Genomic DNA, 14,134 nt, shown 5'->3' with positions numbered 1-14,134 from the left:
AAATGCTATAACTTAAATGCCTTCCGAGTTTAAAATATGGAAACTCTACTAAACTGTATGTAAGGATTAAAACGCAACAGGAAATATATACATACATATATATACAAAAAAATAATTCTTACAAATAATCAACTAAAAATCAATATGAATTGCTTTAGTACGATGAGTGTTCCAACCTTAGGGGAAATGGAACACATTATTATTATGCTAGAACGGGGTACGGTAGTGACGAAACTCTATCCAAAACATCGACCTGAACAAAGGCGTTTAATGCTGCTGCGTGAGACACGTCAACTGTTGTGGTCTCCAGTAACTTCAGATACTCGTACGGAGGCTGAAGGTTCACTAGAGTTACGTGAAATCCGTGAAATAAGAGTTGGAAAATGTTCAAAAGAATTTCGAAATTGCTCAGATGATAGCAAACGTTTTGAACCAGCTAAATGTTTTGTAGTTTTATATGGAAATACTTTTAAATTGAAAACGTTTTCCGTTGTTGCACTTTCTGAACAAGAAGCCGAAAATTGGGTACGCGGTTTACGTTATATGGTGCAGGACACCGTTAATGCTTCATATCCACTTCAAGTTGAACGCTGGTTAAGACGTGAATATTATGCAATTGAAAACACTGGCACCCAATCGTCGAAAGATGGTCGACAAGTGACTGTTAAAGATCTTAAATCATTTTTGTCTACCATAAGTTGTAAGCTGACAACAAGTAAACTAATGGAACACTTTCCAGAAGATATTGTACGCCGCAAAAACGATTTAATATTCGATGATTTCGCACGCTTATATGAAAAATTATTGTTACCACCTAAATACTTGGAGGATTTCTTCTATACTTCGCCCGGAAAATTCACTTATTCAAAAGATTCACAAATCGTTACATTAAAAGAATTTCAACGTTTCTTAGCTGAAGAACAAAAAGAAACAATGGATGATACAGGAGTATCAAATTTTATAAGATTTTTCATACAGGACATTGAACGCGAAGTTCAAGAGCCATATCTCAACATTTCTGAGTTCATTGATTTTTTATTTTCAAAGCAAAATGATTTGTGGGATCGGAACAGTGATCGTGTATACATGGATATGAAACAACCTATGTCAGCTTATTGGATAGCCTCATCTCATAACACATATCTAACTGGCGACCAATTTTCAAGTGACTCTTCTTGCGAAGCTTATGCGCGTGCATTACGTATGGGTTGTCGTTGCATTGAATTGGACTGCTGGAATGGACCAGACAATTTACCATACATTTTTCATGGACATACAATGACATCTAAAATAAAGTTTAAAGATGTGATAAAAACGATTAAAGATCATGCATTTGTTACATCAGAATTTCCAGTTATTTTATCTATTGAACAAAATTGTTCATTAGAGCAGCAACGCAATATGGCGCAGGCGCTAATTGAGGTAAGTTAAATATTTACCATATTAATGTTTTGTGAAGCAAAGTTCAATATATGACGATATAAAAAAAATTTTTATTTCATAATTTTATTTAAATCAAAAAAAACTTATTAATATACTGCAATGGTTGAATTTAATATTAAATTATAATCATTTGTTTCTTGCTTATTTTTTATCTTAAGGAATTCGGTGATATGTTATTAACACAACGATGTGATCGTTCAGAGTCACAACTTCCATCACCATACCAACTTAGAAAAAAAATCATACTTAAACATAAAAAATTACCAGAATTTGAAGATAGTTGTGGTGGTAGTTCCACAAGCGGTAGTAATACCACTGGCACAATCTCTACCGTTGGTAGTAGATCTTCTTTAGGTGGTGGTACCGGTGATGAAAATGATAATGTGCGTAATATACTTAAGGAAAGTAAACTTTATCTTAAAGATCCAGTCGATAAATCTTGGAATCTCTATCATTTTGTTTTGACGCAACAAGAGCTTATATATTCCTCAGAACTAGATGAACAAAATCGAGCTGATGACGATGAAACTGTTGGTTCAGCATTAGCATCTTCGAGTCTATTGCCTAAGTCAAAAGATAATTTCGTTAATGATGAATTGCATTTTGGAGAAAACTGGTTTCATGGCAAACTAGAAGGTAATTGGAAATGTATTGGATTATACAACATAATACATAAAATTGTGATTTTTATTTTATCATAGGTGGACGTAAAGAGGCTGATCAACTTTTAGAAGCATATAAGCATCTTGGCGATGGTACATTCTTAGTTAGAGAATCAGCTACATTTGTGGGTGATTACAGTCTCTCTTTTTGGCGTAGAAATCGCGCTAATCATTGCCGCATTAAGTTGAAGCATGAGAATGGAGCAACCAAATATTATCTAGTTGACAATTTTGTATTCGATTCACTTTATTCACTTATTGTTTACTATCGTAAAAATATGCTACGTAGTTCGGAATTTTCTATAACGTTGAAGGAACCAGTGCCACAACCTAAAAAACATGAGTCTCAGGAATGGTTTCATCCTAATACAACTAAAGAACAAGCTGAACAAGTATTAATTAAATTAGATGTGGGCTCCTTTTTAGTGCGACCTTCTGTTCAAAGTACCAATGCATTTGTTATATCCTTTACCATTAACCGAAAAATAAAGCACTGTCGCATTATGCAGGAGGGTCGGTTATATGTCGTAGATACGACACAATTTGAATCTTTAGTTAGTTTAGTCAACTTTTATATGCGCAATCCACTATACCGAAATGTAAAGCTTTTATATCCAGTTTCACAAGAAGTGTTACGACAAAAGCTGCTTGCTTGTCAAGCTTCGCTAGAGCAACATAATGGCAATGATTTTAATGAAGCTTCTAGTTATATGGATCCAAATTTAGATGATCGTGTTACTTGCAAGGCCTTGTATAGTTATATGGCAAAAGAAGCAGATGAGCTTTCATTCCCAAAACATGCCATTATAACAAATGTGTTACGCTACAGCTCATCATGGTGGCGTGGGGATTATGGTGGCATGATGCAATGCCATTTACCTTCAAGTTACGTAAAGGTAAAACATTTGAAAAAGTTTATTTAAGTTGAACAATGCTCTTATGAATTTCATTTTAAAGGTTATTGATTCTTCAAATGATGACTATAATTTATTTAACGATGAAGGCAACAGCGATAACTTCTCAAAAACTGATTCGATAGAAATAAATGGAGCTGTTGCTTCTCTTTCAGAATCTGAAGAGCCTGGCATATTGATGAAACTAGAGATACAAACACCAACAATGCAAAATCCATTTATAATTGGTTTTGATAATCAAGAGCTGCTATACGAATGGATTAAGGCCATTCAAGATGCGGCACAGATAGCTAGTAAACTATCAACTGAGCGTCGTAAGAAAGAGCGTTCAGCACGTGTGGCTAAAGAAATGTCGGATTTAATTATTTATTTTCGCAGTGTGCCATTTAGGGATCACTCTTGGGTGTTTTATGAAATGTCTAGCTTTCCAGAAACAAAAGCTGAAAAGCAATTCCTACAGCATAATACAATGCTATTTCTTTCGTATCATCGAAATCAAATAAGTCGCGTGTATCCAAAAGGACAACGTTTAGACTCCTCTAATTTTAATCCTGTGCCATTTTGGAATGTAGGCTCGCAAATGATAGCACTTAATTACCAAACTGGCGATAAAGCTATGCAGTTAAATCAAGCGAAATTTCGTGATAATGGACAATGTGGTTACTTATTAAAACCAAAATTTATGCAAGCTGAAAATTTTGACCCAAATAATCCAATAGCTATAAGTACTTTGGAGGAAAAAATTGTAACAATACGCATAATAGCCGGTCGACATCTATTCAGAAGTGGAAAATCGAACAGTCCGTTAGTGGTTGTTGAAGTTGTTGGCGCAAGTTTCGATACTGGTCTGAAACATCGTACGAAAATCAGTGAAAATGGCTTTAATCCTGTATGGAATGAATCTTGTGAATTTGCAGTAATTAATCCACACTTTGCTATATTGCGGTTTGAGGTACAAGACGAAGATATATTCGCTGAAACACAATTGATCGCACAAGCTTGTTATCCATTAAACTGTATACGCACTGGTTATCGCAGCGTGACTTTGCGTAATAAATTTAGCGAAGAATTAGAATTAGCTTCATTACTAGTACATATTGACGTAAAACAAAGAACAAGATCCTCATTCGAATTTAATTGATTGAATTAATTCAAAAGCACAAACTGAACAAATATGCAACTAATTAATTGACTATAATTGTTGGACTAAATATATAATATGCATTTATCAAGAGTAAATAAAAAATTTACATAACGAAATGAATTGTCAGGAATAAATGAAACTAAAGATGCAATAAGTGGCAGAACCAAAACTACTATGCATGCTTCCATACTTAAATCTTAGTATGTCTAATATTTTTCTAAAAGATGTACTTGGGTTATTTTATTTTATATGTCAAAGCAATTTATTGCGGCATTTAATGTATTTTTCTATATTTCTCATTAAGAGAAAAAAGTGAATTTGAAGTAAACATTTAATGTATTTTCGTACATTTTCTCTCTAAAAGAATACTATGTTTAATAATTTTTATTTGATAAATCTCTATTTTTCATACTTGAAGTTAGATTGCAAAATAATTGTAACATTCCAAAATAATGTAATGTAATGTATTGGCTTCAATTCTTAATTAATTTTTACTTAATCTTGTTGCATCTTTAAGTTTCAGTTATTATTATACACCTATTGTACACCTATCTTCTTATATTTTTATATACATGTGCATTCATGCAATTATTTTATGATCTTATAAACTAATAGACTTCGATGTTTTTATTTTATTTTTTTTTGCATGTATTGTATTCTATATAAAATTTTTATTATATATATATGTGTTTTCCGAAACTTAGATGTATGTACATCATAAGCAAAATGTACTTCATAAAATAATTTTTTTTTTTTGTGTAATATTTAGCAAATTTTAATGTGACAATTATATGTGAAAACTTAGTAAAATTTTTAATATTGCATATCATTATACACTACAATTTTTTAATATAAAATTATTTTATTTCATTACATTTATGTATTTTATGCGAAACATATTTACATATAACAAAGCTTATACAAGTCGTGTCAAATTTCTTATAACTAAATGTTGTTTGTGATTACATATTTTTATTATCTAAAGATGTTTATTAATGTATATGTTTTAATAAAATATATTTTATTAATGTTAATATATATTTTATATTCTTTATACCAAATTATTTGTAAGGATACATAAAAATATTATTTCAGAATATTTTATTATATCTATCAGAATTATATTTTATAGCTTATTATTGAAAACTCTTCCACTGCAAGGTTATTAGATTATATATTAGTATTAACTAAATTAGAATATTTAAATTTGATGTTTCAAATACCATATTTGCTACTTACAGCACAAGATACTGTGCAAATAATATTGTTAATATTTTTATTCGATTTACTCATCTTAAGTCATTTATATCAAATAAGGCACCCCTACCTCGATTAACAACTAACACCTTCGGGAGTCGCAATATATGATAGGCTTAGCCTAAATGTAGTAGATACCTTTATTCCACTGGCCATTTTAAGTAATTTTTTTTTAAATTTGTTTTTGATTTCCATTCTAAAATGAAGTACCTTTAAATTAGATGAAGTACTTTGGACAATGAAAAACAATCCATTTAGAAGTAATCATGAATGGGTTTAAGCTTCTTATATTAGTTATTTATATTCCAAGGTCCAATTTGATAAAAACTTTTAGATTAGTTTTTGATTTGCATTCTGCAAACATTTATATTAAATTCGGTCCATCTACTTTCGTAAGTCATTAATCTCATCCTAAATAAATTAGATATAAATATTTCCAAGTCCAACCAAAGGATTACTTTTTTAGATTTTTATTTAATTTGCCGTTCTTGCCATATATATCAAGTAATAGGATGTAAATTTAAATTATTAAATATCACTATTATTCGAAAAAGCGTCTCGAAGCTGCTTTTTTTGTAGTGACCCGTTGGGACCTGTAAGCAAATAACATGAAAGGATATACAAGACGATTACATGAGTGGGTAAGGAGTCCAAAGGAACTACAGTTTGGACACACATTAGGAAAAGACGTGTTTCTTGAAGCCGCTCGTCAATATCAACGACAAAATATGGCGAGGCTAGACTTTTGTTGTTGCTGTTGAAACCTATGGTGATGTATAAACCAGGACACAAAAAAAGATTATAAGACAAATACAAGTATTATGATGAGGTGTGTGGAAAGGGAAGAGGAATAAATATATCATTATATAGTTTTCTTACAATTTATTAGTTGTTAAGTTTTAGATTTAGGTTGAGCAAATAACATCTTACCTAAAATTTGCGTTTAAATAAATTGAGAATATTACTTTATTATTATTGCTACGAAATTTACGTATTTTTATTATTCTAAATAAACAATAAATTAATAATAGTAGTAAAAAGTATGTTATGTTTGGAATATTTGAAGATTGTTACGAAATTCTTGTTTTCCAATTTACATTATTAATAGTTCTGAACACTATGCTTGATTATTATAGATTAAAGCTACAAATTTTATGGGGAATATTTGAAGTTTCGAAAATTCTGATTTTCGAGTTTGCTTGTATTGGAGCATTTGACACAGCGTCCTTGAAAATGTTCGAATAACAAATAATGTTTGAGCATTTGTTATAATACATATTTGTATATGAAGTACGTATGGTAACAAATCTAAAATAAGAAATATTTAAAGCTTTTGATTCAAATGTTTGAATTCAAGTATACTCGATGGATTCGATTTTCTTAATGCCCAAACACTATTTTAAATATAATATATATACAATACAATAATAACAAAAAGAAAATATTCTTCAAGATTCACTAGAAAAATATTTTTGCGCTTCCTATATTATAATATAACAAATTATATTCCATTTGATGGATATTAATACGTCTCTCAGTTAATGCAAGAGTTTGTTGAAGTTTTTCATTCTCACTCTTCTTCATATTTGAATTCGTGTTGGTTTTATTAGTACCACTATTAACATCCGAGAGCATTTCCTTTATTTTCTTCAGTTCAGTCTCAAAACGTTCTCGTACGATACCAAACCAATTCAAAGAATTAAATTCATTTATTTGATTGAGCAATTTTAGTATGTATGCCAGTCCAACAGCAAAACCATCATCGAATAACACCGCTTCCTGACGATCTTTCCTATTAATTTTTTCCTTAACACTTAGCATATATTCCACATAATTCAATGTTAATGGTGGAATAATAAGGAAAAAAGTTTTCAAATGTATATTATGTGCGTTGTGAAAAAATGGTTGAAATGCCTCTATAAGAATCTAAAATGGAAATGTTAGTTTTGATAAAGATCAAAAATTAAAGTTTTGTGTTTAAAGCTTACTTTAAAATAATCCGTACTGTCAGAGAAACTTCGAACTAAATTATTAATATTTGCTTCAAGGTTTTCTGCAGCTACAAAAGTAACGTCATGTAGGTTCTCTTTCTTGCATGTTTCGGCAAAAGTCAAATTTTCATCGAATTTCGGTAAATAGAGGCTAGCACTATAATTTGCATGTATACTTCCTGAGCGCACAAGTCGTATATAACCCATAGCGTTACCTGTTTGCATAAAAAAAATTTAAATTATATATTTTGTTTTAAAGTAGTTTTTTAATAAACTAAACTAAATTTAATATAATAAAAAAATGTTTTATAGACTGTACCACTATACTGTACAGTACACTACCACTGAAACAAATATAATAAATGTTAGTAACTTCGGGGCATAAATTTGACTACTTCTAGAAATAAAATTACAATAATATCAACCACCATAAAGTACGTATGTGCAACAATTGGAGCGAGTTTGTTACCGTTGGAGAGGACTTTTCAATAGAACATTTTTACCGCAAAGTATTTTTAGTTACATCAAGCAATATATGTGATTTTTCATGTACTCTATACTGCCCATAGATTTCAGTCGTAACTACTATTTTGTTTTTTGGATCATTAATCTCAAAAATCAATATATATAGCGTTGTGAAAAAATGCTGAGATTGATCAAAATTGTCCATAAACCTTTCTCATTTTATTTTTATAAAACTTTAGATCACTAGCTCTGAGCTTCAAATTTGATAGGATACAAGTTCAATCCTTGACACTTGCAATGTCAAAAAATTATTTACGAATAATTATATATAAGAAATAATTCCAAGACGACTGATAATGGATAAAAATTCAGTTAATTAAAAATAATAAAAAAAATGTTACAATTTCACTACTGTTTGATAAATATCTCTCTATTGAAAGTAATAGTTTATATTAAGAATTTAGTTTTTTTCGTCAAAACAGATGTTAAAAATCAATTTAGTAGAAAACTAAGCTAAAAATAATTTTAGCAAATATTATTAAAAACATTTTAACTTACCTACATGCGTAATCACTTTTCGAAATAGATCCATATATGTTTGCCCATCTTTAGATAAACCAAGTTTACGTATATCTTTATTAAAAGCATCAGCTCTTTCATAAGGATACAATGGATACTTGTCATTTTGTTTCCTTTCCGTATACGAACGAAATTCTTTCATTAAACGCGACTTAATTTGTTCATCATATAAAAATTGAGAAAATGTATAAAATTTTTGACGCAAAAATTGATAGGTGAAGTTAACAGTCGTATTTATCACTCCACTGCCATGTGTGCGTAGTGAATTAGCAACGTGTCGTATACCTATTGAATCCAGATGTTTATTTTGACTTTGTTGTTCAACGAAAATTTGTGCATTCATATTGTAAACATATTTCGAAACGAATATATTTATTTTTCGCATTATTTCTAATATATCAATACCCTAAAAAACACATACAATATTAGCAATATTTTTTATTATCATTAAAGATACATTAAATACCTGATCCAATGTTTGATTTGGTAAATAATCTTCAACTGGCTTCAACATTAAACGTTTATTTGCTAAGTGGCGCATTTCTTCGTATGTTTTCCAATCGTGCAATGAAATTGTTGTCAAATTATAGAACATAGCACTAAGATAATTCTCCACATTATCTACAAAAGACATAAATACATGTAATATATATAATAAAATAAAAATAAAATAGTTGCTTAAGTCTGACATATGAGTGCAACATTTCTTATATTATATATACAATATTTTGTTTATATAAATAATAATAATATATCATTGTATTTTTATAGATTTTATCGATATGCAAAATTATAATATTAATAATATATATCAGACCCACAAGGCGAAAAACAACGCGACACATTTATAAAAATATTAAACAAAATATAAATAGAAAAAAATTCAAAAGAATGTTATTTAACAATGTAGACCGTGAAGATCTGATATTGCAGGAAACATAAATGGTATTACAAGATGAATACGTGGACAGGATTAGTGCGGGTAAAGGTAAAGAGGATGAAGAAGAGTTGTGTGAGATTGGGGATAGGATAAAGAAGTGGATAGGTTTTAAATAAAACTAGTCTGGATCAATTTAAACCTAGCTACTTCAATGGAGAGAAGCCCTTTTTGTTAATATTATTATTTTCACCACACTTTCTTCTTATAATTAGGGCTAACATTATGTGTAGGTAACTACAAGAAGTAGGATGAGCACTTAAATTATTTTTATTATAATAAGTAACTATATATTTATATAGTACATATTTACCTCTTAAAATGATATAATTGCCATTAAGCCTGATAGGGCATGCATTTATCAAATCTCTATAATCATCGATACTCTGCTCAAATGGATTCATTTTTTCTAATTGTAGATTAGAATGAACTTCTAATCGTAAAAATGTTTCTATATGTGCACACAAATTACTAATAATTCCGTTACGTATATTATCAAAGTTAGATTTTTTCATTATATCAGTTATCTTCAAATCACTAAGTTGCAGTTTGTCTAGGTTTTCTGTACAATTATCGGCAGCTCTGATTAAATTCTATATGAAAATCATTAAATATAAGATTAAAAATAATAATTTTCGGAGTAATTACTTGAAATGAATTATAATCCATTTTTCTATCCACAATATGCTTTAAATAAGCTGTTAGTATCGATTGATGCCAATAGATGTATGATGTATCACATATATTTTTTAAATTTATTTCAAAATCACTTAGCAATTCAATACGTTCCATTATTGTTCTAAACTTTTCATACATTTCAGTTGGAAGACATCGATTATGAAAATTGGTAGCATTAACAGCAAGTTTGGCAGTTAGAATACGATTTTGACTGCAAGTACCGTTCAAACATTTCTCTGCAATTTTGATAGCGGCCAGCGCATCTACATTACGATCAAGCATTTTCGTTGAGGTAATTTTTTTCTAAAAATATACAAATTTAATAGAAAAATTTTTTATTTTTTAAATTATTTTTATATTATTATAATATTTGCGTACCTTACAACTTCCTAGCAAATGCAATAGTTTATATTGTAAATATTGTAATATACAATGTATTATTTTAGCAATGCTTCGACTATGTTTTTGGAATAGATTCTGTGTTGATTTCATCACTTCAATCATTTTGCATATAGCCAATAGTGTCTGTTTTGTCATTGGTATTTGTAATGATACGTGTGCGTTTACCAATCCCTTTACTAGAAAGCTCAATTGCCCAGCGTAACGAAGTCCTGATAACAACAAAGCAGCTAGTTCTTTAAATTGATCCAATTTCAAATAAAAAGCGCCGGCATTTAACATTTTTTCAACATTTAGTGACCATAGAGCTAAATGAATGCAATATTTACGACAATCAGTTTGAAGAGTTTGTAAATGCGCATTCAAGTAATGCTGCCATTGTCGTTTCACATCGTAAAGTAACTTTTCATGAGTTTTAATTAAACTATATGCGTGCTTTTTTAAAAAGTGCTTGGGAATCCAAACAACATTACTTATTAGCATTATACCCTGATGTTTAGCATTAAGTTCCAGTAGATGTTTCACATGTTTCGAATCTATTTGTCCGCAAAATGTATGAAAAACAACGCAAAAAGCATTTAATCTGATTAATAATTTTGGATCATTAAATTCGTTTAGAGCATTAATCTGCCATTTATCAATTAATGCCAAGTTATACTTAACATATTCATTACACTGTTGTATAAGTAAGCCTATGCCAGTAGGACCAATTTTTTCTTTTAAAGCAAATGTACTATCCAAAAAATACTAGAAAATAGTATTATTTGTGAAAATAGTTAATAGTAATAAATTTAATGTACTTGGAAAATATTTGCTGAAAATAGTATATCCAGTTCCTGAAGACAATTTTGTAAGCCACTAATTTCGGAACTTGTACATTGAAGCTGCAAATCTCGATTATGTGCTACAGCATCTACAGTTTTTTTATACGAAGGCCAAAACCGGCAGAAATTTGATGTGGCAAATATTTCATCAAATATTAGAATTTGCAGTAATAACTCTGATAGATATTCAAAAATGTCCTGTATATAAATAACATAAACCCATTTATAATTGTAAAATAATTTTAAGTTTTAATTTACTTACAAAAAATCGAAACTCCAATGATGTATCTTCAGTTGCTAAAAATGCACCGCATTGGTGCAGTATATTATTCCCCAATACTGTACACCGTTGCAGAAGAAATTGAATATTGCAAAGAAACTCCATGCATTGACTCATTTTAATAAGAACACGCTCATTTTCTATTATAGATCCAGTTGTTGAGTTACTATCATCTAAATGTACTGCTAAGAGATCTTCATCTAAATATAGAAATTTCATCTGCATTTCTCGACTGTCTGACACTAAAGAATCCACTTCTTCACACAAATATGCGAATGTTAACAAAATTTTGTTGACAAGTCTATCAGACTCCAACAAACGTATAAGCTGCAATTGTTCTTGATTGCCAGTGTAGTTTATATTTACAAGCGGTTCAGCATTGCAGGACAGTTGGTTTAGAGTTTTACTTTTATTAAGTAAGTTCGCCAATTGCGCATCGTAGTTGTTAAGGAATGAGCCAAAATTTTTTAATTGTTCTTCAGCAGATGTCACTAAAAGTTATTGTATATTAAATTTAATATATATAATATGGGAAAATAAACTTACAGAAAGCTGATTGATCCATTTTAGAAAGAGGATCATAAACTTTGTAACATCTATTATTATTTTTTATATACACACTAAAACATTAATTTTAATAATAATAAGTAGTCAGTTTTATCAGCTTAGCAAAGATGATTTTGTTTGTTTAAAAGACATCAGCTGATAAGCCCAACAGGTGTATTCACAATAATTATGAATTCACAATAGTTGCTGTATAAGAACAGTTAGTATAAATAATTAGCTGATTGGTCTGCATTGTGATATATCGGGCAAATGTATTTGACTATTATTTACGGCGAACCGTCATCAGCAGATATTGTCAAGCTGAAGTTATTGCAAGCTATGTTTAAGTGGCCTGATATGGCTAAAGGTGTACTTGTGTTTCTATGGACCTATATTCAATGATGAGTATAAAAAGCTTTTGCGAATGTGAATAATGGATTGAAAATTGTTTAAAAAATAATATTATTGACTGACATACTAATATCATTTTTCATGGTGGGGTGTTTATTGTACATTGGAGCATTACCGTGGATCAAATCACAAGAATATTCATCAATAACTAGATGAGAAGTTTTAGTTCTTATCCAACGATTCCAACGATTTGAAATATCAGTTCAAGTCTGCTTTCTTCCTATGGCTGATAAATCATAGATTAATTGATATGGTGGAGGACTTCCACTGAATTTTGATATCAGCTATCCGATATCAAATCACTAGTGGTGCTGAGTTTGAGATCGATGATGTTTAACATATCGTTTTGTGTTTCTGGACAGTTCACCAGGACAGAATAAATAAATTGGATAACGCAATATTTGAAAATTTATTTAAAACTGTAATCAAGACCTTTGTTTAAAGGCCTTTACTTAAGTGTTAAATATACAGTTACATTTTTTTGACTACATCCTGATCATATAAAAAAAATTAAAAGGGATTCTTGCTATCTTACTATCTGTACCTGTACCTCTTTCTCTATATATCCCTCTCTTTTTCTCTCTCCCCATTTCTTAATGTCTCTCTCTCTCTCTTTCTTTATCGGTCTGTTTCTCTCTCTTTCTCTCTCTCTCTCTTTCTCTCACTCTCTCTCACTCCCGAAAAGAGGGAGAAACAGATTTCGCCCACTTTTCCCGCTCCTCTCCCTTTCTCACAATCTCTTTGTGCCTATCTCTCTCTTTCTTTCTCATTTTCTTTTTTAATCACATTACAATATACTGTAAAAAATTTGAAGATTAAAAAATTATTTGTTTTTATTAGTTTTTTATTACATATATGAATGCAAATATTCCATGCACATAAAATTACAAATGACATTTTGATGTGATTTCTTAATTAAAATTTATTTTTGTTGTTTTTAATGAATATGTTTTATAAAAAAAAACAATTATTATTGAGCTTTTATTGCTATTGCGATCAATAAATTTCAACACAACCCTATTTAGTGAAGTAGTAAAAAGCCGCCATTTAATGGAATTACAATTATAAAATTACAATACATTAATGCGCTTACATTTTAATACATAGAATACGTATATAATTAATTTTTAATTTTAGGAATAAGCAATTAATTAGTTTCTTCAGTTAAATATATAGGAATATGTAAGTATGCGTGAACAAATATTTATAAGAATAGATAACCTTAAATGTGCTATTGTTTTTTGGAATATATTCCTTTTTTTTTTGTTTCTTAATATATATATATATATTTTTATTTCAACAATTTTATGGAGATCATTTGAAAGCTTTTCATATTATGTTTTATTAAAATAAATTTTTTATTTTAATATATATATGTATACCATATATATATATATATATTATTGCTTAAATATTTAAATGCATTTTGATGTATTTTATAATACGAGTATTTTCGTATATATATTTTTAATATTAGGAAAATATTTGTAGTATTTAATTGAAAACGAATTTCTATATTTTACTACAAATTTTTTATAATTAATATTATTTTTTAAATTTTAAAAACAATATATATTTATAAATTTAATTATATTTACTCTTAT

At 29.2% G+C, this 14,134-nt stretch overlaps 2 protein-coding genes across 2 annotated transcripts; one reads left to right on the top strand and one right to left on the bottom strand.

Annotated features, from left to right (window-relative positions):
- On the top strand, positions 1-4,430 carry LOC119670487 (1-phosphatidylinositol 4,5-bisphosphate phosphodiesterase gamma-1). The gene is made up of 4 exons (XM_038080762.1): positions 1-1,422; positions 1,602-2,079; positions 2,145-3,001; positions 3,063-4,430. Exons 1-4 carry the CDS (start codon positions 145-147, stop codon positions 4,158-4,160), a joined length of 3,711 nt encoding a protein of 1,236 aa, XP_037936690.1. The 5' UTR covers positions 1-144; the 3' UTR covers positions 4,161-4,430.
- Positions 4,431-6,459: 2,029 nt separating this feature from the next.
- On the bottom strand, positions 6,460-12,212 carry LOC119670486 (WASH complex subunit 4). The gene is made up of 10 exons (XM_038080761.1): positions 12,120-12,212; positions 11,556-12,064; positions 11,270-11,491; positions 10,449-11,216; positions 10,041-10,373; positions 9,706-9,985; positions 8,922-9,076; positions 8,435-8,861; positions 7,409-7,626; positions 6,460-7,346 (listed from the first exon to the last, which is right to left on the bottom strand). The coding sequence occupies exons 1-10, from the start codon at positions 12,136-12,138 to the stop codon at positions 6,879-6,881; spliced, it is 3,399 nt and encodes a 1,132-aa protein (XP_037936689.1). The 5' UTR covers positions 12,139-12,212; the 3' UTR covers positions 6,460-6,878.
- Positions 12,213-14,134: the final 1,922 nt, after the last annotated feature.

Source organism: Teleopsis dalmanni, chromosome 1 (assembly GCF_002237135.1).
Source record: "Teleopsis dalmanni isolate 2A chromosome 1, ASM223713v2, whole genome shotgun sequence".
In the NCBI taxonomy this organism is placed as follows: domain Eukaryota; kingdom Metazoa; phylum Arthropoda; class Insecta; order Diptera; family Diopsidae; genus Teleopsis; species Teleopsis dalmanni.
This window is presented reverse-complemented; position numbering and strand designations above follow the sequence as displayed.

Bases quoted from the DNA above. Each gene is read 5' to 3' on its own strand.
- LOC119670487 (XM_038080762.1), top strand. From the start codon at position 145: ATGAATTGCTTTAGTACGATGAGTGTTCCAACCTTAGGGGAAATGGAA. The intron at 2,080-2,144 runs GTAATTGGAAAT...ATTTTATCATAG, and splicing joins GTTTCATGGCAAACTAGAAG to GTGGACGTAAAGAGGCTGAT. The intron at 3,002-3,062 runs GTAAAACATTTG...TTCATTTTAAAG, and splicing joins TACCTTCAAGTTACGTAAAG to GTTATTGATTCTTCAAATGA.
- LOC119670486 (XM_038080761.1), bottom strand. The intron at 9,077-9,705 runs GTAAATATGTAC...TGTCTTTTGTAG, and splicing joins CAATTATATCATTTTAAGAG to ATAATGTGGAGAATTATCTT. The intron at 8,862-8,921 runs GTATTTAATGTA...TGTGTTTTTTAG, and splicing joins CAAATCAAACATTGGATCAG to GGTATTGATATATTAGAAAT.